The 19,555-nt window shown below is 61.8% G+C and overlaps 1 protein-coding gene across 9 annotated transcripts in view; it reads left to right on the top strand.

Annotated features, from left to right (window-relative positions):
* Positions 1–4,954: 4,954 nt before the first annotated feature.
* Positions 4,955–19,555, top strand: part of PPIP5K1 (diphosphoinositol pentakisphosphate kinase 1) — a 65,048-nt gene continuing 50,447 nt past the window's right edge. For 3 of the 9 annotated variants that reach the window (XM_059714436.1, XM_019496726.2, XM_019496727.2), the window contains exons 1-9: positions 5,020–6,662; positions 6,878–7,040; positions 7,364–7,538; positions 12,007–12,202; positions 12,293–12,383; positions 13,197–13,282; positions 14,157–14,311; positions 16,930–17,031; positions 17,968–18,129. In XM_059714436.1, coding sequence (XP_059570419.1) covers positions 7,392–7,538; positions 12,007–12,202; positions 12,293–12,383; positions 13,197–13,282; positions 14,157–14,311; positions 16,930–17,031; positions 17,968–18,129 — 939 coding nt within the window. In that variant the 5' untranslated portion in view covers positions 5,020–6,662; positions 6,878–7,040; positions 7,364–7,391. Of the gene's footprint in view, positions 4,979–5,019; positions 6,663–6,877; positions 7,041–7,363; positions 7,539–12,006; positions 12,203–12,292; positions 12,384–13,196; positions 13,283–14,156; positions 14,312–16,929; positions 17,032–17,967; positions 18,130–19,555 lie in introns of those variants that run through there. The other 6 variants (XM_059714433.1, XM_059714434.1, XM_019496728.2 and 3 more) reach the window with 6 other exon arrangements.

Raw genomic sequence — 19,555 nt, 5'->3', positions numbered from 1 at the left:
CGGGCGCGGGCGGGCAGGAGGGCGCGGGCGGCGGCGGGCGGGGAGGGGCGGCGGCGCGTGGGGCGGGGATCACGGGGACGCCGCCGAGGCGGGACGGCGCCGCCCGGCCACGGCCACGGCCACGGCCACGGTCACGGCCACGGCGCAGTCTCAGCCCGCAGCGCCCGCCGGCCCCGCCGCTGCCGCGGGCTCGGTGCGGGGGTCGGGCCGCCCTGGTCCGCGGGGCGCCGGGCGGACGCTGGTTCAGCACCGCGCCGCGGACAGCGCCCTGGAGCCGGGGCCGGGGCCGGGGCCGGGGCCGGGGCCGGGCGGGGGTCGGTCGGGGCCGCGCGGATCCGGCACCTGGAGGCGCCGCCCCGGGCGCACGGACCCGCCCCGACCCCTGCGCGCCCAGCCGGCCTCCGGCCTCCGGACACGGCCTGCGGAACACGAGGCGGCGCCGTCCCGCCCGGCTGCCCCGGCCCCGGCCCCTCGCGGCCTCTCCCTCGGGCTCTGGCCGCCAGGCCCCGGGCAGCGGAGGCTCGGGGGCCGCGGTCGGACCCTCCCGCTGCAGGTGGGGCGAGGGCGGCAGGAGCCGGGGAGCCAGCAGCCGGCCCGACGGCCGCTCTCCCGGGCAAGGTCGCGGCCCACGGAGCCCCGCTCCTGCCCCAGGCCTCCGGGCACAGGCACGGGCATGGCATCGTCTGTGCCTGGCACCTGGGCTGCTCCATTTTCAGCTGCCACTGAATGGAGCACGGGCTGCAGCCTCCTTGGGGCTGAGCCAGATCTGGCTGCTCCAGAGGCTGCGGCACCACGAGGGCCGACGGTACCAGTGGGGCAAACAGAGACCAGGAGGCGACAGCAAGGGCCGGGTCACTCGGCTCCTTCCTAGAGCCATCCAACGTGTGGAGTGTCCTGGTGGCGTCTCCCCTCCACCACCCCATGCTGCACCCGTGAACTGCCGAAAGGCCTCTCTGGGCCCCAGCTCACACTCCCACAGTGCAACCCCGTGCCCACCACCCCACAGGGGGGCTAGGGCATTTCTTGAGTCCTGGTGGCTGTGACCCCTCTGCATGCCGTTGGAGCAGAGGGGTGTTAGTGCTTTGCTCAGCAGCAACAGGCACAACACACGGGGCCTTTAATGTGCCCTTGCATTTAGGGTGGTGCTGCCCCACCTTCAGCCACCTTGGGCTCCTGCCCAGCATTTAGGGTGGTGCTGCCCCACCTTCAGCCACCTTAGGCTCCTGCCCAGCCCCGGGGCCAGACTGCTGCAGCACGTGGGCCTGCCACGTCTTACAGCTGAGGCGCAGTTACCAGGTTCAAGCCCCGCCTGTCTCTTGCCCAGAGATCTCTGCCTGACAAGCAGAATAATCCCTTCTTTTACCTTGTTAGTGTGCTGGACAAGGCTGCAGTGCTCCTGGCTCAGCAGAATTCACCTGTGTCTCATCATCCCTGGGACCCCACAACCCTGCCCCCTTCTTTCGCCTGCCCTGCCGGTCGTACATGTGTCTCTGGGACCCCAGCCCCTTTTCCCCTGGGACTCCTCCTCATGCTTTCCTCTTTGTGTCCCCCACCCAGATGTGCCATCCAGTTACAGCCTCATGGTGAGTGGGCAGGAGCCGCGTTCGTCGAGCAGAACCAGAGGGCAGGAGCTGCATGCAGGCTCAGCACAGACCGGCCAGGGTGGGCCCTTGCCCAGCTCCAGAGAGCTGGGTTTCTTTGGCCCAGGGCTGCCTCTCCTTCGTTCCTTCCATTTGCAATCCCTGATAATAAACCGCAGCGCAGGGAGTGTCTGGGCTGTGTTTACCAGCTGGCAGGTGTGCAAAGGTGGTTGCTGTCACGTACTTGCAATGACCTTTGGTCCAAGAGGCAAATTCGTGTCAGGAACCAAAAGTTGCCGCCTGCCTCAGCTGTGATGGGACGAGGTGAGAGCAGCAGAGCATGGAGCCGACCAGCTCACTTGGCAAAGGCCCGAGACCACTCACCACAAGCATCCCCGTGCCCTGCCCTGTGCAGTCATCTTGTCTGCACCTTGGGGCAGAGACCGTGGGGCACTTGTAACAAGGACAAGGGCTAACATATCTTCCAACACAGGATCACACGTGCCACTAGCAGGGGCCCCTTGCTTTATGTTTTCAGGCGAGTCCCAGGTGGTGCTGCTATAACTCAGCATTATGGGGTGGTTTCTACTCCAGAGACCTGGAAAACTGGAGGAGCGGCAATCCCCTGGTGTGACTCACCCCCAGACAAGCCTGGTATGAATAGTGTATGAACCAGGGATACCAGTGGTACCTGCTGCCACATGGAGTAGGCATTGAACACTAGGCCAAAAGCCTCTCAAAATGATGTTCCTGCCTTCTCTTCCTGCCCTTGGCCCTTGCTGCTCCTTTCCACAGTAGACGGGAGCCCCTCCACACTGGCTCCCTGGGAGGAGGCTGGGACACTGTGCTCGGGCCGTCTCCCTGTCTCCTCCCCGACACGCGAGGCCTGGTGACATCCTGCGCGTGCTGCTTCCAGCCCTCACCCCGGTCTCTGCGCTTTGCTCCCTGGGTGACGCCAGCACGGGCAGCGTTCCCGCCGGCGCTCCCCGGTGCTGCAGCGGGAGCAGTCTCCTCTGCTGCCTGCTCCTGATCGTGACACCCGTGTCTGCATCAGCTGCACTCGATGCCATGCACCCCACTGTGAGCTCCTGTTCGCTCGCTGGTGCCCTCGCTCCCTTCCAGCATCCCTGCCCCTGTGGGGATGGCCTGCTTCTCTGTATCTCCAGCACCTCTTTGTCAGGACACCAGCCAGGGGTCTGGCTGGCCGGCATGGCTGTCCTGCCCTCTGCCCCGCAGTGCCCCTGTGCAGTGCCCACACGCTGTCAGCCACGGCATGTTTGCTCCCAGGCCATAAATACTGTCAAAGGCCTCCAGCCTCCAGGAGATCCTGATGTGGCCGCACTAGGGACCCCAGTCAAGGAGGGTGCTCCATGCCCCACGGAGGCCCGTTACCATCTTGCTGTCTGCTCACATGGTTACCGACAGTGCATGGCACCGGGGTGCCACACTAAATCATGGGAGCTCCCAGAGCTGAGTGTGCATGGCAGCACCATGAGCTTTGTCTCGCTATCAGGCGTGCTGGGCTGGGCCTGCTTGCCGTGAGCCACGTGCAGCTCTCTGCAGCTCCTGTTGACTCAATGCTGCACTGACTTTTCCCTGTGCAGGGCAGGCGCCAGCCCCTGGCCTGCAGTCACCCCGCCATGCACCTGACCTGTCTTTCCCCTGCGGGCACGTTCGCTCCCTTCCAGTCTCTGGGCATGTCCCCATGTCCCCTTCTGCCCCACCACCCATGCTCCTCACTGCTGGGGTGCTTGGCCGTGACTAAGCTGGGGGGGCCGGGTGGCAGTGTTGCTGATGCAGCGCACCTGCAGCCCATGTACCCGGGGCTCCTTCTGTCCTCCCGCAATGCAAACACCTAGCTGTGGAGATGCTGCCCACTGAAGGCTCCTGCGACTTGTGGCCATCGGAGGGCCTGGGGCAGCCTGGTGCCCGTCTGCAGGGCAGTGCGCTGGCAGCTCCCCAGAGCGCTGGGGCCACGTGTGCCATCACCAGTCCTCGCTCCGGGGCAGTGCCCTATCCCTGCTCTCAGGGAGAAGGAGGTGTGGACCCCCAGACCTTTCTGCCCCCACGGTGGCTGCTCTCATCGTGGCAGGAGGGACAAGCTGGGCTGCTGGGCTCAGACCAGGGTGCACGGGCTCTCGAGGGGCCTCAGGGGAGCAGCACGCGCACCCCACTCCGCTGGGTCAGAGCTGTTGCCACCTACTGTGGGCTGAGCCCTGCCAGTCACCCTGCGCCTTGACCCCCCGAAGGGGTGCCCCACCCCCTCCCCCTGCAGGGGGTGTGCCACACCCCCATGCTCCCTCCTCAAGGGCTGGGTGTCCCGTGGGGCGGGGGGCTGCGCTGTGCCGCTGGGGCCAGGCGCCCTGTCCAGGGCCACGGGGGTCTGGGGCACCCCCAGGGGGGATGGGGGGCAGGTGCCCATCTAGGGGGCCAGGGTCTGGGGTGGGTGGTTCTGGGGAGCTCCATCCAGGGGCGCGGGGGTGGGGTGCACCGAGGGGGGGGTCTGGGGAGCCCCGTCCAGGGGTGCAGGGGTGGGATGCCCCAGGGGGGGGTCTAGGGCACCCCATCCAGGGGTGGGGGGGTGGGATGCCCCATCCAGGGGTGGGGGGTGGGGTGCCCTGAGTGGGGGTCTAGGGCACCCCATCCAGGGGTGGGGGGGTGGGATGCCCCGAGGGGGTGGGGGTTTGGGGTGCACCACCCAGGGGTGGGGGTGTGGGATGCCCCGTCCAGGGGTGCGGGGGTGGGATGCCCCGAGTGGGGGGTCTAGGGCACCCCATCCAGGGGTGGGGGGGTAGGATGCCCCGAGGGGGGGGTCTAGGGCACCCCACCTAGGGGTGGCGGGGGGTGGGATGCCCGTCCAGGGGAGGGGGGTGGGGTGCCCCGAGGGGGGGTTTGGGGTACGCCACCCAGGGGTGGGGGTGTGGTATGCCTCGTCCAGGGGTGTGGGGTGGGGTGCCTCGAGGGGGGGGTTGGGGTACGCCACCCAGGGGTGGGGGTGTGGTATGCCCCGTCCAGGGGTGGGGGGTGGGGTGCCCCGAGCGGGGGGGTCTAGGGCACCCCACCCAGGGGTGGGGGTGTGGTATGCCTCGTCCAGGGGTGTGGGGTGGGGTGCCCCGAGGGGGGGGTTGGGGTACGCCACCCAGGGGTGGGGGTGCGGTATGCCTCGTCCAGGGGTGGGGGGTGGGGTGCCCCGAGTGGGGGTCCGGGGCGCCCGTGCGGGGGGTGCGGGCGGGGGTGGGGGGGTGGCGCGGCGGGGCTGCACCGCCCACTCCGGCCGCCAGGGGACGCGCTGCTCCCGCCGTGTTGCGGCCCGCCCCGCCCCCCGCCGCCTATTGGCTGTGGGCGCAGGGAGCAGGCGGCGATTGGCCGGGCCGGGCCGGGTCGGGCGCCGGGAGCAGGTGAGTGCGCGACATGGCGGCGGCGGCGGTGGGCGGCCCCGGGGTCCCCGGCACCCCCACCCCGCCGCCCCCCGCGGTGCCCGGCCCGGGGCGCCTGCTAGGCCGAGCGCGGCGCGGCGCGGGGCCCTGGCGGGCGCCCTCCCCCCTGTCCCGCCGCGCTCGGCCCGGGGCGCCGTGAGGGCCGCGGTGCGGGGGTGGCTGTGACGCCCGCCGGCCGTGGCGGTGCTGGGGGCCGGGCCGAGCCCGCGGGCGCTGGGGGCTGCGCGCGCCGCCGGTCGTGCCGCCCTTCCCGGCCGCCGCCGCCGCGCTCGCACGTCCCGGGCGGAGGCGCGAGAGGCACAGTCCGCGCCCGGGCCGGGGCCCTGCCGTGGCACCCCTCGCCGCGCCTCACGCGCGGTGCTGGTCTCGTGGCTGGCACGGCGCGGCGCGGTGTGGTGTGGCGTGTCGCGGCGCAGGGCGCTCGCCTGTGCCCAGCTCCCGGGAGCGCGGCCAGGCCGGGCACAGCGCGCAGCTGCCCGGCGCCCGTGGAGGCAGGACGGGGCGACGGGCCGCATGTTCCCAGGCACCCGCGCAGCGAGGGCGAGACCGCGGGCGCGTCGCCGTTGGCGGCTGTGTGGCGGGGAGCGCGAGCGGTGCTGCGCTGCGCTGCGCCGCGCCGGGAGAAGGGGGCGTGTGGGCCGCGGCCCGGGGCGGCCGTCCCGCCAGCAGCCCGGCGTGCGGCACGGGGCCGTGTGCTGGCCGGAGCTGTCCTGGGCCCGCGGGGGGGTCCGAGCGCTGCCCGAGGGCTGCGTGGGGGTCGCTGCACCGGCCGGCCCGCGCTGGCAGCTCCGCTTGCTGCCCTCTGCGCACGAGCAGCGGCTCCTTGACGCCCACCCAGCAGATGGGTTTGGATGGGAATTCGCGGCCTCTTTCAGGGACGAATAGCAGGGAGGAAGCGTCGCCGCCCCGCGGGCGAGCAACAGCACTGTGGCCTCTGGCCTCGGGGAGGCTCCTGTGCCTGCCGGGTGCCCTGTCGCTCGTGGCGCCAGGCCTGTGCCGGGCGAGGCAGGACCTCAGATTGGCACCCGCTGCTTTCTGGGCAAGGCTTTTCCAGTCTGCTGCCCCTCGGGGTGGGTTGTAATGTTTGGGCCCTGCGAAGAGTGGCCTCAGCCTTGCCGTGCCGGGCTGGGTGCCCGGGCTGGCGCTGAGGCCGAGCTCTGGGCACTGCCAGGCCGTGCAGCCTGCGATGGAGAGAGGCGCCCTGCGTCCCCGTGGGGACGGAGCCTGCACACTGCCGGCTGCCCCAGAGTCTGCCCCAGAGGAGCGCGGCTTCCTCACCATGGCGAGCGGCCAGCTCCCGCCCTGCCTCCGGACCAGGCCCAGCCACGCTCTCGAGTAGCCAGGGCGCTTCAGTGTCGGTCCACGTGTTCTGTGGCTTTGGGACGGGCCGCGCTGCAGCTGTCTTGTGCGTTGCGTGTTGATGCCGCTGGGGTGGTGTCCCCACAGCTGGGGTGGGTCTGGACTGCCCGGATCCCCAGCTGAGTGTTTGATGCCTTCCCTTTCACCCAGCTCCGACCGGAGGACTCGATGGCGTCTCCTTCCCCAGCCCTGCCCGGTGGGGAAGGAACTTGGGGCGCAAGTCTGTCCCTGCTTGCAGTTGGGAAGGGGGCAGGGAGTGCTGCCGTCCCCCCCCCCCCCGCATATGGTGGGTGTTGGTGTTACTGCTGCAGCACAAGGCAGACCCGGGCCCCGCGGAAGGGGGGGTGTTGCTTCATGGTCTCCTGACAGCGGGGCCCTGGCGCTCTGCCTTGGCCTGCGTGGTGCTGCCCTTTGCTCCTTGCGGCAGCCCGGCCCAGCCCTTCCTGCGATCTGACTTGGGCACCTCTCCTGACTGGCCTCTCTCTGTCTGTCTCGTTGCAGGTCTCCCTGACCAGCTAAAGGCCTGAGGATCAGGGCTGGAAAGTCACCTTCACTCTCACCCCCCTCCCAGCCTCCTGTCCTAGCCAGTGACCTTGGCTGCAGGAGCTCACAAGCGCACTGTCCTGTGCGCTGAATTAGCTGGCAGCCCGGAACATGCAGCACTGTAAGGGTTAAGTCACTTCGGCACTAGCCATGGCACCGTCCCCTCCCGGCCGCAGGAGGGAGCAGCCTGTCTAACATGGCGCCCACCGGATCCTCCCCCCGGGCGCCCTCCAGTTGCCCTGGCTTCTGCCCCCACCCCACCTAACGGCACCTCTCCCTGCCCAGGTGCCGTCTGTGGGTGCCGCCATCACGCCCTTGGGTCCCTCCATGCAGCACCTACCCTGCCCTTGCCCCATGCACCCTTGGCTCTGCCCCATAGCGTCAGTCCCTGGCTGGTGCCCGTGCTGGCCCTCCTTCATCCTGGTTTGTACGTGATGCTTCCAGAGCGGGATGGTCGGCTCCCCGGACTGTGATGTCGTCCCTGACGACCCCCACTGAGGGCGAGGGCTCCGCTCCCAGGTTTTTTGTTGGTTCCAGAGATGATGAGACAGACTGCCTGGGACCAGACATGAACCCTGACGAGATCGACTTCTTTGAGGATGAGGAGGAGGAGGAATCGGTAAGGAGGGCCAGGGGCTGGCGTGGGGCTGGGCCCAGGCTCTCTGTTTGGTTGATCTACATGTGCAGTGATTGCTGAGGTCCCAGCTCTTGGTACATGCAGGGAAGGTGGCACCAGGCCACATGGTGTGGCAGTCAGGAAAACGCAGTGTCCTGGATGCCTGTTGGTCCCTGAATAATTGGGTCCCCACACTCAGTCCTCAGAAGCACCAGGCTGTCTTGCCCAGGAGGAGCAGGGTTTCTGTGGGCCCTTGGGGAGGTGGTTGCTTGACCCCCTGGTGCCGCAGGAAAGGGCATCACCTGTGTCTGTTGATGCTCTTTTCCTGCATCCATGCTGTCCCCCATGGGGCCCTCCCAGCCCTCTGGGCTGGGGTCACTCGGGGCCAGCTGCACTTTCTCCTTCCTTGGGTGTTCTCATATCCTCGTGCTCCCTCGCTGAGCTGAATTCCCCCAGAAGGGTGCAGGCAGACTGGTGTGTGGAGCCCACGGGGCCTTTGCCAGATTTCACTTGCAGCTCCTGGGTGCCCCTGCTTCCAGTGTGTGATGCTGATGAAGCCTCTGGGATTGCTTCAAACATGTCCTGTGCCATGCCTGGAAGGGGTCTGCACACCTGACGTAGGGACGTGCGGAAGGGACTGAGCTGACTGGTGTGGGAACGAGGCCCTGTCTGTGTGAGCACCAGCTGACATGGAGCAGCTGGTGCTGTGAGCCCACTGGGCCCAGAAGAGCTCTGCTTATCCCAAGGTCATACCTGTTTTCACCTGTGAAATGGCACCATGAGGCGAAAGGTCACCTCTCCTTGCGGGGGTCCTGGAACGCTGTTGGGCATCTTCCTGCTGCAGTAGCTCCTTGGAAAGCATGAAGTGTGGTTCTCTGTCATCTCCAGCCACAGTGCAGACACAGTGGGGGTCCTGCGCACTTGGCTGTTGCATGATGCTGTGCCAAGTCCGGGTGCTGGCCTGGGGCCGTGACAGCAGCGTTCCCAGCAGGCGCTGCCTTTGAAACCTGGACATGGTAACTACAACACAGGAGCTCCTGGGTTCAGAAAAGCATCTGATTTTGGTGCCTGTAGCAGTAACCATCCTTGTCGTGACTGGTGCTTGTGCTGGTGTTTCCACAGCTCTTGTCTAATGGGGATTCTTCCCCTGAGCTGCAGACTGGGGAAGGCAGGGTGAGTGTCGAGGCCTGTTGGATGCGAAGTGGCAGACCTTGGAGACTTGACCCAGTGCAGTGTTAGGCCACTCTGGAAGGGAGGTGTCTCGATGGGAGGGGCGCTGTGAATGCCACAGTGAGGAAAGGTGGGAGGCTGAGGCCTTAAACCAACAGGCCGTGGGCTTGGGCACTCTGTGCATGCTGGGAGGATGGTGCTGGTGGAAGGTCCCATTGCCATGTCCAGGACACCCAGCTTTATCCTGGTGTAGCTCTCCCTGTCCCTGGCTTTCACCTGGCCTTTGTCATCCTTGGGGGTGGCAAGTGCTATGTCTCTGCGACAGTCGGTGTCCCTGCCCCAGTGGGTACTTAGGGCCTGTGCACTTTGCTCCTGGGCTGCGTGGATGCATGGCTCCCCCTCCGGTTGTCTTGCGGACCCTGCCGAGTATGGTGCCGGCGACACCCCACCCGAGAGGCTTCCTGACCATGCAGAGTAGTCTGTAACCACAGGAGCGTGGTGGCTGGGCTGGCAGGGCAGACACCCTGCTCTCCTGTGCCACATCCACATCCTTCCCAGGCATGCAGAGGGCCTGGCACCTCCAGGCTGCTCCTGTCTCTGCAGGGTCCCAGAGCCTGTGGCTTGAGGGCTTGTGAAACGCCGTGCAATCTTGGATGCTAGATTCCTGGATTCGGGGGTTTAAGGCTAGAAGTGCTGTCACCACCTAGTCAGAGGTGCTGCGTGATGCTTTGACACAGCCAGCAAGCCCTCCCTGTGAGGCACCGCAGCTTCCTCGGAGTGTCACGTGGGCAGCACAGCTGGGCCTGCCGCTCCATGGGGTCCCTGCTGTCAGATCCCTGCAGGCCATGGGAGTCGCCCCCTCCTGTTCTCTGTGCTGCGCCACTAGAAAGTCTGTTCCCAACCCCTGCATGACCCTTCCGACCTTCTCCAGCTTGTTGTTGCCCTTCCCCAGTTGTGGATGCATGGCTTCAGGAGTGGCCACACTGGCTCCGCAGGCTGAGGTGATGGGGAGGCTTGGACACATAACAGTCAGGCTGGTGTACGTGCAATTCAAACGGGAAGCAGACAGACATGCAAGCCTGTTGAAACTGGTTAAAAGCTGCCTGGAAGGGTTCAAAGTGTAGCTGGAAAATGGAGCCTTCCCTTGGACCAACTTACAGTGAACCGGTTAGCGTTGGGTGTGGACATGCGGTGTCCTGAGACATGGGTTTCATCAGTCCCCTAGGCATTGCACACTGCACTGCTCCTCGTGCCCCCCTCCCTCTGGGCCTCCCAAGCCCTGTGTCATGCTCCTCCAGCCCCTGCAAGCAGGATCCCCTGCCCCTTGTCAGACAAGCATCTGCAGGCTTTGGTCAAGTGCAGGCCAGTGAGGTTCACTGAACTCGCATTTGGGAGACAAAGGAAAGCAGACAGATGAAAACACCCCAGCTACAGGTCTCCCGCCCCTGGGACCGACAGTGTGGGAGCAGCCCCTCTCTCCCCCCAGCTCCTCCACTGGGTCAGGGTAGGTGCTTTGTCTTGCTCCTGCAGTTGGAGCCGTGGCACCACAGTGCCTGGAAGGCGCCTGCTTTACTGGGGCGCTACAGCGTCATATGTGCAGACACCTCCAGCCCACAACAGCTGTGACCCGGGTCCCAGTGGTGATGCTGGGGACTGGCTTAGTTGTCATGTGTGTCTGCGCTCAGTGCCTCTGTCCCCACCTGTACACCTGAAGAGGCACTTGGCACTCTACCCCAGCATTGCCCCCAGAGCTGAGCTCTCCTTCACCCTGTGTCACTGTATTGCAAGGTGGGAGCCTGCACTGGTCAGTGCTTCATGGTCCTAGGTGTGAGCTGAGGCTGATGCTATGGGGCATTGTGTTTGCTGACCAGCAAGCTGGAGTGCTCCCGCTCAGTGACCTGCCTCCCTGTAGTTACCCCCTCCCTCCTCAGCGTGACTGTCCCCTGCAAGCCTTGTCAGGAATTGCTTTCTCCCTGGTCATTAACATCACTCCCAATTAGTGGGGGGCTAGTCCCAGGGGACCCTGTTAGATGTAGCTGCTTCCTGCCACATCCCCTTGAAATGAGTCAGTTTGCTGGCGTTTGATCCAGCACATTTAGCATGTGCTGTACTTGTGGTGCCTTGTTCTAGCTTCCTTCTTGGGTTGCTCTGGCTGTGCCTGCCTTCTTGAGGCCTGGCGCAGCATTCAAGCCCCAGCTGAGGGTGCAGACTGTCTGGGGTCATGGTGTTCAGGTCTCTGCTTCGGTTTGAGGCCATGGGCTTCTGAGTACAGCCTGCGGAGCCTTTTCAGGCAGACCTCGTCAAACAGAGCCGAGTGAGCCAGCGATGCCGCCACAGGCTGTTTGAGGGGAGAACAAACAGCCAGAGCTCTCCGCTGGTGCTGGGGGACTCCCTGTCTGTGCAGGAGACTGATTTCAGGCTGCACGCTGAGAGCAGTCAGTATCCCCCCCTTCCCGCCTTTACTTCTTGCGTATTTGAGGGTCAGGGCAGCAGGGTAAAGTGCCAGCCCCCCTACAGTACAAGCACCATCTGCCCGGCACGCCAGCATTTGGCTCCTCCTAGATGTCACTGGCAGGGAAGGAGCTCCTTGCAGGCTGGTCCTTGTTGCTGCTTTTCCGAGAAACAGCCCCAGTCCCTTTCTGGGGGAAGGGATGGAACGGAAGGGCCAGCAGCATCTGGCCTGGCCACGCTATGGAGCCCCGTTTTAAGCCCTGCTCTCCAGGCGCTGGATAGTAAACATTTGTCCTTTTTCTCCATTCCCTTGAACTTGGTCTCAGCCATGATCCCATTAGCGTGTGGGGCTTTCTGGGGCCAGGGAAGCAGGCTGTAGGCACTTGCTCAGTTTTTGTGTCCTTCTGGAGATATGGCCCAAGGCTTTGGAGTAGAGCAGCTGGGAGATAGCGCTTGCTTGCTACCTGTAGGACATGCCCTCGGGGTGAGCAAGGGCTGTGCTTCTCCCTGGTGCAGTTGCCTCTGCAGTCTATGGCTCTGTCTGTGTGTACACGTGCAGGGGTGTTGCACACTAGTGCCCTGGTTATGCATTTGCAGCACTTCCAGGGGTGACCAAGGGTTACATGGGCAGCTGGCGGGAGGAGGAGACTCATCTGCCAGAGGAGCAGGCACATCAAGAGGGTCTTTAATGGTTCCTACCTGCTGAGCCCTGTCTGAGTGGGCTTCAATGAAAGCGCGCGTGTGAGCTGGGGAGAGCCCTGGCCTGCTCCCACTGCCATCTCTTCTTGTCCTGCAAGGGAGCTCGCTGCCCGAGCTTGCCTGCACTCATCTGCCCATATCTCTCCCCCAGCCCCCGGAGCGGCAGATTGTGGTGGGGATCTGTGCCATGACCAAGAAGTCCAAGTCGAAGCCCATGACTCAGATCCTGGAGCGCCTGTGCAAGTTTGAGTACATCACAGTGGTGGTGATGGGTGAGGACGTCATCCTGAATGAGCCCGTGGAGAACTGGCCGCTTTGCGACTGCCTCATCTCCTTCCACTCCAAAGGTAAAGGTCGGGGCAGCAGCCTCTGCCTGCCGCCTCCCTTGGACTGGCCTGTGGCATGCGCAACTCATTACTCCTCCCGGTGTCTCCCAGGATTCCCTCTGGACAAGGCCGTGGCTTACGCCAAGCTGTGCAAGCCCTTCCTGATCAACGATCTTGACATGCAGTATTACATCCAGGACAGGTGCGTTCCTGCCCGCCGGAGCCCCCTCCCCATAGCCTGCTCTGTGGCTATAGCACCATCTTCCATGGGGGTGGTGGCTTTTGTGTGCCTTGGTTCTCTCTGTTGCGCTCAGTGATGAGAGGGCTGGGACCTGGCTGGAGTGAGGCAGGGAGGGAGGAGCTGCAGGAACAGCTGTCCCCATGTCAGGACAGGGCAGAAGCTCACAGACCAAGCTGGAGCAGTTAGTGCAGGGGTGAGCTCCAGGACAGGGAGCTGGCATGGCTGGGAGATTCCTGGCTGGCAGCAAGCAACAGGGGCAACAGACAAGGCCCCTGGGTGGGGAAGTTGCCAAAACTTCAAACCATGAATTGGGCTCCCAGGTGCAGCTTTTCACAGGCTTGGCCCTGTCCCCCAGAGCATACAAGGCATCGCATGGGGGAGAGTCCCAGCTCCGTGTCTGGGGCACAAAAGCCTTGAGGAGCTCCCTGAGCAGGGGAAGCCACTGACCCTCAGCTGTTTCTGCCTGGTGCTGGTGAGGTGTGGGCTGGATGTTTGCTACCCAAGGGTCTGGGCCTTGGGGTTGGGCCAGTTCGCAGGGACCTGGGAGGAGGATCTCTGCCCCCCCCCCAGGCAGTGCCAGCACCCTTGTGTGTGCCACACCAGGAAGGGGAGGGGCAGGTGTGAGCAAGGCCTTGGCCCCATCACGCTGGCTTTGCTCCACTGTTGGCCTAACGTCTAGCACTCAGTTTTGTTGCTGCTTGAGCCCCAAGGCCTCAGTGGAGACCTCCCAGCTCCCTGCGCTGGCTGTCGCCAACTGTGCTGTGTCCCCTGCAGGCGGGAAGTGTACCGGATCCTGCAGGAGGAGGGCATAGACCTGCCCCGCTATGCTGTGCTCAATCGCGACCCCGACAAGCCGAACGGTGAGCGTCCCCGGGGCGCTGGGGGCAGCCGGCATCCAGCTCACCTCCCCAGCGAGCTTGGTATTGATGGGGCTGGTTGTTGGCAAGCCTGGAACTGGGGCTCAGGCACGGAGGAGGGCAACTGGACTGTGCTAGTGCTCCTGCTCGGACTTAAACCCAGAGGCTCCTGGCTAGAGAGTCTTGCCCTTCTGCTCAGGGTCAGACTGACGCCACACTTGGGGTCAGGAAGGAATTTTACCCCATGGTCAGAGTGGTGTAGACTGGGGGGGGGGGGGGTTGCCTTCCTCTGTAGCGTGGGGCATGGCCTCTGCCTTGGGTCCCTTGAGCATATATTAGCAACCTTTTATAGCAGCAAGAAGGTAGCTGCTGCAGTCTTGTTTTCCCTGTGGCAGGGTCTGGGGTGATGCCTTATGTCGTGCTGGGGTTGACTGTAGTTTTGCTCAGAGGTTGGACAGTGGATGTGTCTGGGCTGGTTTGCACAGGGCTGATCCTGCCACAGGCAGGGGTTGGATTAGATGTGGCCTCTGCAGCTCCCTGCCAGCCCCATGGCCCTGTGGTTCTGATACCCCCAGCACCCATTTGAGAGTCAGACTGCCATTATCCTGGGTTCAGTGCTCCTGCCTGGGATGCCTGTACGGGGCCGGTCTGTCCAAGCCTTTTACAGCAGCCCAGAGGAGCCTTGCTGCACAGTGCGTGCTCCAAGAGGGAGCTGGAGCAGGCCTGACTTGGCCACGTGGGTGACCCAGGCAGGGGGCTGAGGGCCAGGGGCCAGAGCATGCCAGCTGCCGGGGCTGCAGGGCCCTGCTCGGGGCTGGGTGGTGGTGAGCAGGGGTCTTGTGCAGACTCCCCACCCCTGACGGCACACTGTCTGCAGAGTGCAACCTGGTGGAGGGCGAGGACCATGTGGAGGTGAATGGCATCATGTTCCCAAAGCCATTTGTAGAGAAGCCAGTCAGTGCCGAGGATCACAACGTCTACATCTACTACCCGTCCTCCGCCGGTGGGGGCAGCCAGCGGCTCTTCCGGAAGGTGAGAAGCTCTGCTGCACGGTTTAGGGGTATGATTTTAAGGGAAAGGCTTGTGTGGCCCTGGGCACCTTTGTGCTACCAAAAGCAGTGTCAGTCACGTGCCCCAGAGGCTTTTACTTCCATCTGTTTTAGACAACAGGAGGTCTCAGCTCTGCCGAAGCTGTAAGCTGATGCAGAGGCTTCACAGTGACATTGCTTGCTTTCCCTTCCCTGCATCTGTACGCAGCAGAACCCCCTGTCTTCCCAGACGTGTACTTGGGAAATCCTGCCTGGCTGCTGCTGGGGTCTTTCTTGTGGCTCCATGTCCCATTTCCCTTGCTGCCTTCCAGGTTGCAGCCGGTGGCTGTACCAGGGACACAGGCAGGGAACTGAGGGTGTATCTAGGCAGCAGGTGGAAGTGAAGCTGGAACCTAGGTCCCCTCCCTGCTCCAGGAAGTGAGCGGTGTCATTTGCACCTGGCATGTATTGGGTGTAGTGAGTTTTGCTTTGGGCCTGGGCCTAGGCCCAGGCCATCCCTTTGACTGAAAAGTCCTGGGAGTCTCTGGATGAAAGTCTGGCTGTCCCTGGTGCTGGAGCAGATGGCCTGCCAGGGCAGCAAGAGCCAGGCGATAGAGCCCAGGGGGCTGGGGGCTCCCTGACAAGAGATGGCCACAATGAAGGAAGCACCCTCATACAGAACCCTTGGCAGGGGTGACAGTACCTGACCTCTGATCCCCTTCCCACCCAGCCACCACGGCAGTGCATCATTTGAATTCTGTGGGCTGGCCCATGCCCTTTTCACGGTGTAAAGCTAAACCTCCTGCTCAGCTTTGGTGCTGGTGGCATGGGTAGGTCCGATGCTGCCCCTTGGGCTCAGCCCATTGGTGTAGCTGGTCCCACGGGAAGTATGTCTTGTGGCATGGTCTGAATAGAGTCAGTGGTGTGAGGGGTAAACCGCCAGCTAGCTCTTTGCTGGGCAGAAGCCAAGCCAAGGTGTGTACTGGCCTGGCCAGGGCAGGATGCAGGGAAATGACATGGGCAGACAAGGTTCTTTGGGTAAATCTGATATCTTTTATTAGACCAAGTCAAATAGTCAGAAAATATTTTCTTTGCAAACTTTCAGGTACAAATATCTTTTGTCAGACTGAGGAAGCATGTGTAGTTGGTGTGTGCTCTTCCTGGATGGAAGGAATAGTAAAGAGGCCAGAGGCTGGGCTGCATGTTAGAAAGCCAGTCGGTGAAGATGTAAACTGAGGAGTCAGTACATGAGAGACAGGCTGGGCGGGGCGGTGGGGAAGGGGCTGGAAGGGGGATGAATGTAGCTTGGTAAATAGTGGAGAGGTACCTGGGGAGTCAGATGTCAGGCAGGTTATGCCGTGTCATAAATCCAGTGTCTAGATTTTAGTCCTTGATTTTTTGTATCCAGGAGGTTGATGAAGTGAAGTTCGTAGGCTCATCTGTGAAAAGTGTTTTGTAAATTCCCTTTGAGGATCAGAACTGAGAGATTGGAGAGAGAGTGGTTTTCTTGTGAGAAATGCGCTCCCACCGGTAACTGGGTATTTTGTCTTTGATAGATTTCTGGTGTGGGTTCGTTCTGGTGCGCAGTTGTTGTTGGTGTCTCCTATGTATTTTCCACTGGGGCATTGGATGAGCTATTACATTGCTGGAGGTGCAGCTGTAATACCCAGGAACGCTGATGGCTCTGTTGTAGGGTGTAGTAATTGTGGGGGTGGTGGAGATGTGTTGGCAGGTTTTGCATTTCTTGTCATGGCACGGTCTGGATCCATGTGGTGTGTTTTGGGCTGTGGGAAGTTTACTTCTGGTGATGAGGTTAGCGAGGTTCAGTGCTTGTTTGAAGGCTAGGATGGGCTGTTCTGGGAAGATCTTTTTAAGAATTGGGTTGTCTTCTAGTATCGGTAGCAATTTTTTGAGGATTTTCCATATAGGTTCGAGGGAGGGGTGATACGTCATAACCAGCGGTGTGTGATTCATGGGGTGTTTCCTTCTGTACTGCAGCAATTCCTCACGTGGTATCCAGGTGGCTCTTTCAAAAGTGTGATCTCTCACTCTGGAGGAGTGTCCTTGTTGAGTGAAAGCCTTTTTGAGATTTGTGAGGTGGCAATCATGGGTGTTCTCCTGGGTGCAAATTCAGTGGTATCTGAGGGCTTGGCTGCATACTACAACTTTCTCGGTGCGTTTAGGGTGATTGCTGGTTCTGTGCAGATACGTATGTTGGTCCATGGGTTTCTTGTACTGTATATCATGGTCTGTATTTTACCATTCTGGATAGTGATCATCATGTCTAAAAAGGAGATATTGGTGCTGGAGTATTCAAGAGATGGTGTGAAAGGTATTCGTACCTGCAAGCTTGTAAAGAAGAATTTTTCCAACTATTTGAGTTAGGCAGGCATAGTTCTTTATTAGACCATGTCCTTAGACCAACACAGGTACAACCTGTACCCCAGGGAATGATATTACACCCAGCATGGAGAGTGCACAGGGTGAGGAGGCTCTGTTGTGTCACCAGCTGCCTTTTCCCCATCACTGCTGGCTGACAGGGCTGCAGCATGTGCCCAGCAGCAGCAAGGCTTTTGTAAACTCCTCCTGCCACCTCTCAGGCGCCTCCACCTGTGCTTTCAGATTGGCAGCCGGAGCAGCGTGTACTCCCCTGAGAGCAGTGTGCGGAAGACGGGTTCATACATCTATGAGGAGTTCATGCCCACGGATGGCACAGATGTCAAGGTGAGGGCAGGGCTGGGGTGGGAGGTCTCTGCCACTTCTGGCTGTTGAGGGGTTTGCAGCCCTGCTCTGCAGGTGTGAGTGTTTCCCTGGGGTGAGCCCTGAGGCCTTGGACACTCATGACACTTAGACCGGGTTAAATGCAGTTTTAACCTGAAGCAGAGGGACCTTACCAGCCTTTCGAACCTGTCTGAAGCTTCCTGAGACCATTCAGAAGTGCAGCTGGAAAATGAAGCGCTGCTCTTGGACTGGTTCGGTGTTTCATGGGCACAGCAAGCATTCGTGACGCTGGTCTGGTCAGCCCTCCTGGCCGCCATGCTGCTTTGCACATGCCACCTCCTTCCCCCTGCTACTCTATGCAGGCAGAACTCGACAATCCTCCCCCTGCCCCTTGTCCTTCTTTTTTCTTTTTTCCCTTTGTTGGCGCTTCTTGTCACTGAGCCCCTTGCACAGCTTGTCCAGTGAAAGCATCTATCTAACAACCAGATGTGTCCTCACTCCCTACCTGACACAGCCATGTATCATGCCCCTCCAGCCCCTGCAAGCGCTACCTGCAACCCTCATCGGACCAGTCTCTGCAGACTTTAGTCAAGTGCAGGCCAGTGAGGGTCACTGAACTCATGCTGAGGAGAGAAGGGAAAGCAGACAAGGGACAGTGCACAGCCACAGGGGCCCAAAGCGTGGGTGCAAGCATCCTCCTCTTCACTCCCTTATCGTGAGGCAGGCTGGGCTGGGTGCTCAGTCCCACCCCCACTGCCAGGGCCACAGTTCTTCGTGCAGCTGAGAACCAGCTCCCAGCTCCTGTGCTGCTGCTGCCACTGCAGATGCAAGTGGGGAAACACAGGCACCAGAACCTCTCCTGCTTTTCTGCCTCTGCAGCTTAGATGCAGCCGCAGAGCCAAGTTAGTTCTGACTTGGGCCCCTCTCATCTCTGCCTAGGTATACACAGTGGGGCCGGACTACGCCCATGCAGAAGCTCGGAAGTCCCCAGCACTGGACGGGAAGGTAGAGCGGGATAGTGAGGGGAAGGAGATCCGCTATCCAGTCATGCTGACAGCCATGGAGAAGCTGGTGGCCAGGAAAGTCTGTGTGGCCTTTAAGGTTCGTGTCTGCTGCTTTGTGGGGAGTAGATGGTTCCCTACTTGCCTCCAAGGCACCCACTTCTGCCTGAGCCCGTTGCCTGGGCTCTGATATTCCAGCACCCCACAATTGAGTGTCAGCTGCCTGCCACCAGCTGGGCATGGTCAGGCCTGCTGCCAGCTATGCTGGCTGCTCGTGCAAGGGGGACAGGCAGGTGCTAAGGACGTCTTGGCTCATATTTGAAGTGTTTGGGATGCGACTGCCTGGGTGTGCTCTGCCCTCAGTCTGCTCCAGTCAGGCCCCGTTTTGGGGTTTTTTTGCTGCTAATTCTCTTTTTCATACGTGTCTTAGTGTCTTGGTTTCTTCCCCTGCCCTTCAGTGCCTGTTGCCTCAGGTCCATGGGTCCTGGTTCTTTGCTGCGTGCCTGTGCAGGCTTCGCTCGTGGAAGTGTTTGCTTAGTGTGCTCACATCTGGCTGGTGGCAGCAGGCTCTTCAGGGCAGCTGGTGCAGAGGCCTGGCTGCCCAAGCCCTATCAGTGCGGTGGTGCCCCTGCTATGAGTTGGGGAACCCTCGCTGCCTTGCTCACCATCCTTCCCAAGCGTTTGGTCCTTCACTCTGTAGAAATGATTTAAGGAGCCTCTCTGCTTGGGGGACTGTTCTCCTCTTGAAACCGGAGATCTCTGACCCTGTTGTGTGCAGAACCCCTGGGCCTCCATGACATCCTCCCTCTGTGTCTGTTGTGCCCCAAGTGATGGTCCTGTTTGCGCCCTATTTGCCTAGAAATGCAGCATTTGCAGAACTGTCACGAAAGGGGCCCTGGGTTCTCGGGAGCCGGGCTGAGGGGATCCCTCTTAGAACAGCCTGTGCTTGGGCTCCACCCTTGGACATCCAGAAGCTGAAAGGCCCAACTTTCCCTTGCCTAGAAGTGACCCGCCAGCACCTCCTGCCCTGTTGAAGAGGTCAGACTCGGGTTGCTCTGATAAGAGATGTTGCCCTTTAGCTGGGCCTTTAGCCAAGGTCATCACGCCTCTGGCTTGCTAGCACCCGATGAAGTTTCCAGGGCCAGGAAACAGTTGGTGTCTGTAAGGGCTCTGCAGAGTCTGCCAGTGCCATGGTGGGAGTGAGAGTGTCAGGTGGGACTGGGGAGCATTGGTGTGGATTGTACCGTGGAGTCCAGTGCAGGCTGGGCTGACTGCTGAGACTAGCCCCAGCTAGACTGACTACCAGTGCTCAGAACAGCTGTAGTCTTGATGCTGTTGATGCCAGAGGCCTGTGTGGGGTGTACCGGTCTTTCAGTACTGGGCTCCCCATTGCCTTACTCGGCACTGACCTAACCACCATTGGTGCTCTCTGTGTTCCTGTTTCCCTGGGGTCAGAGCTACTCTCTGCCTTTGCTTCCCCCCACCACCACCTTGGGCTTTCCAAAAACTGAAGCCGGCCCATGCCA

This window comes from Alligator mississippiensis, chromosome 11 (assembly GCF_030867095.1).
Source record: "Alligator mississippiensis isolate rAllMis1 chromosome 11, rAllMis1, whole genome shotgun sequence".
Lineage (NCBI taxonomy): Eukaryota > Metazoa > Chordata > Crocodylia > Alligatoridae > Alligator > Alligator mississippiensis.
This window is presented reverse-complemented; position numbering and strand designations above follow the sequence as displayed.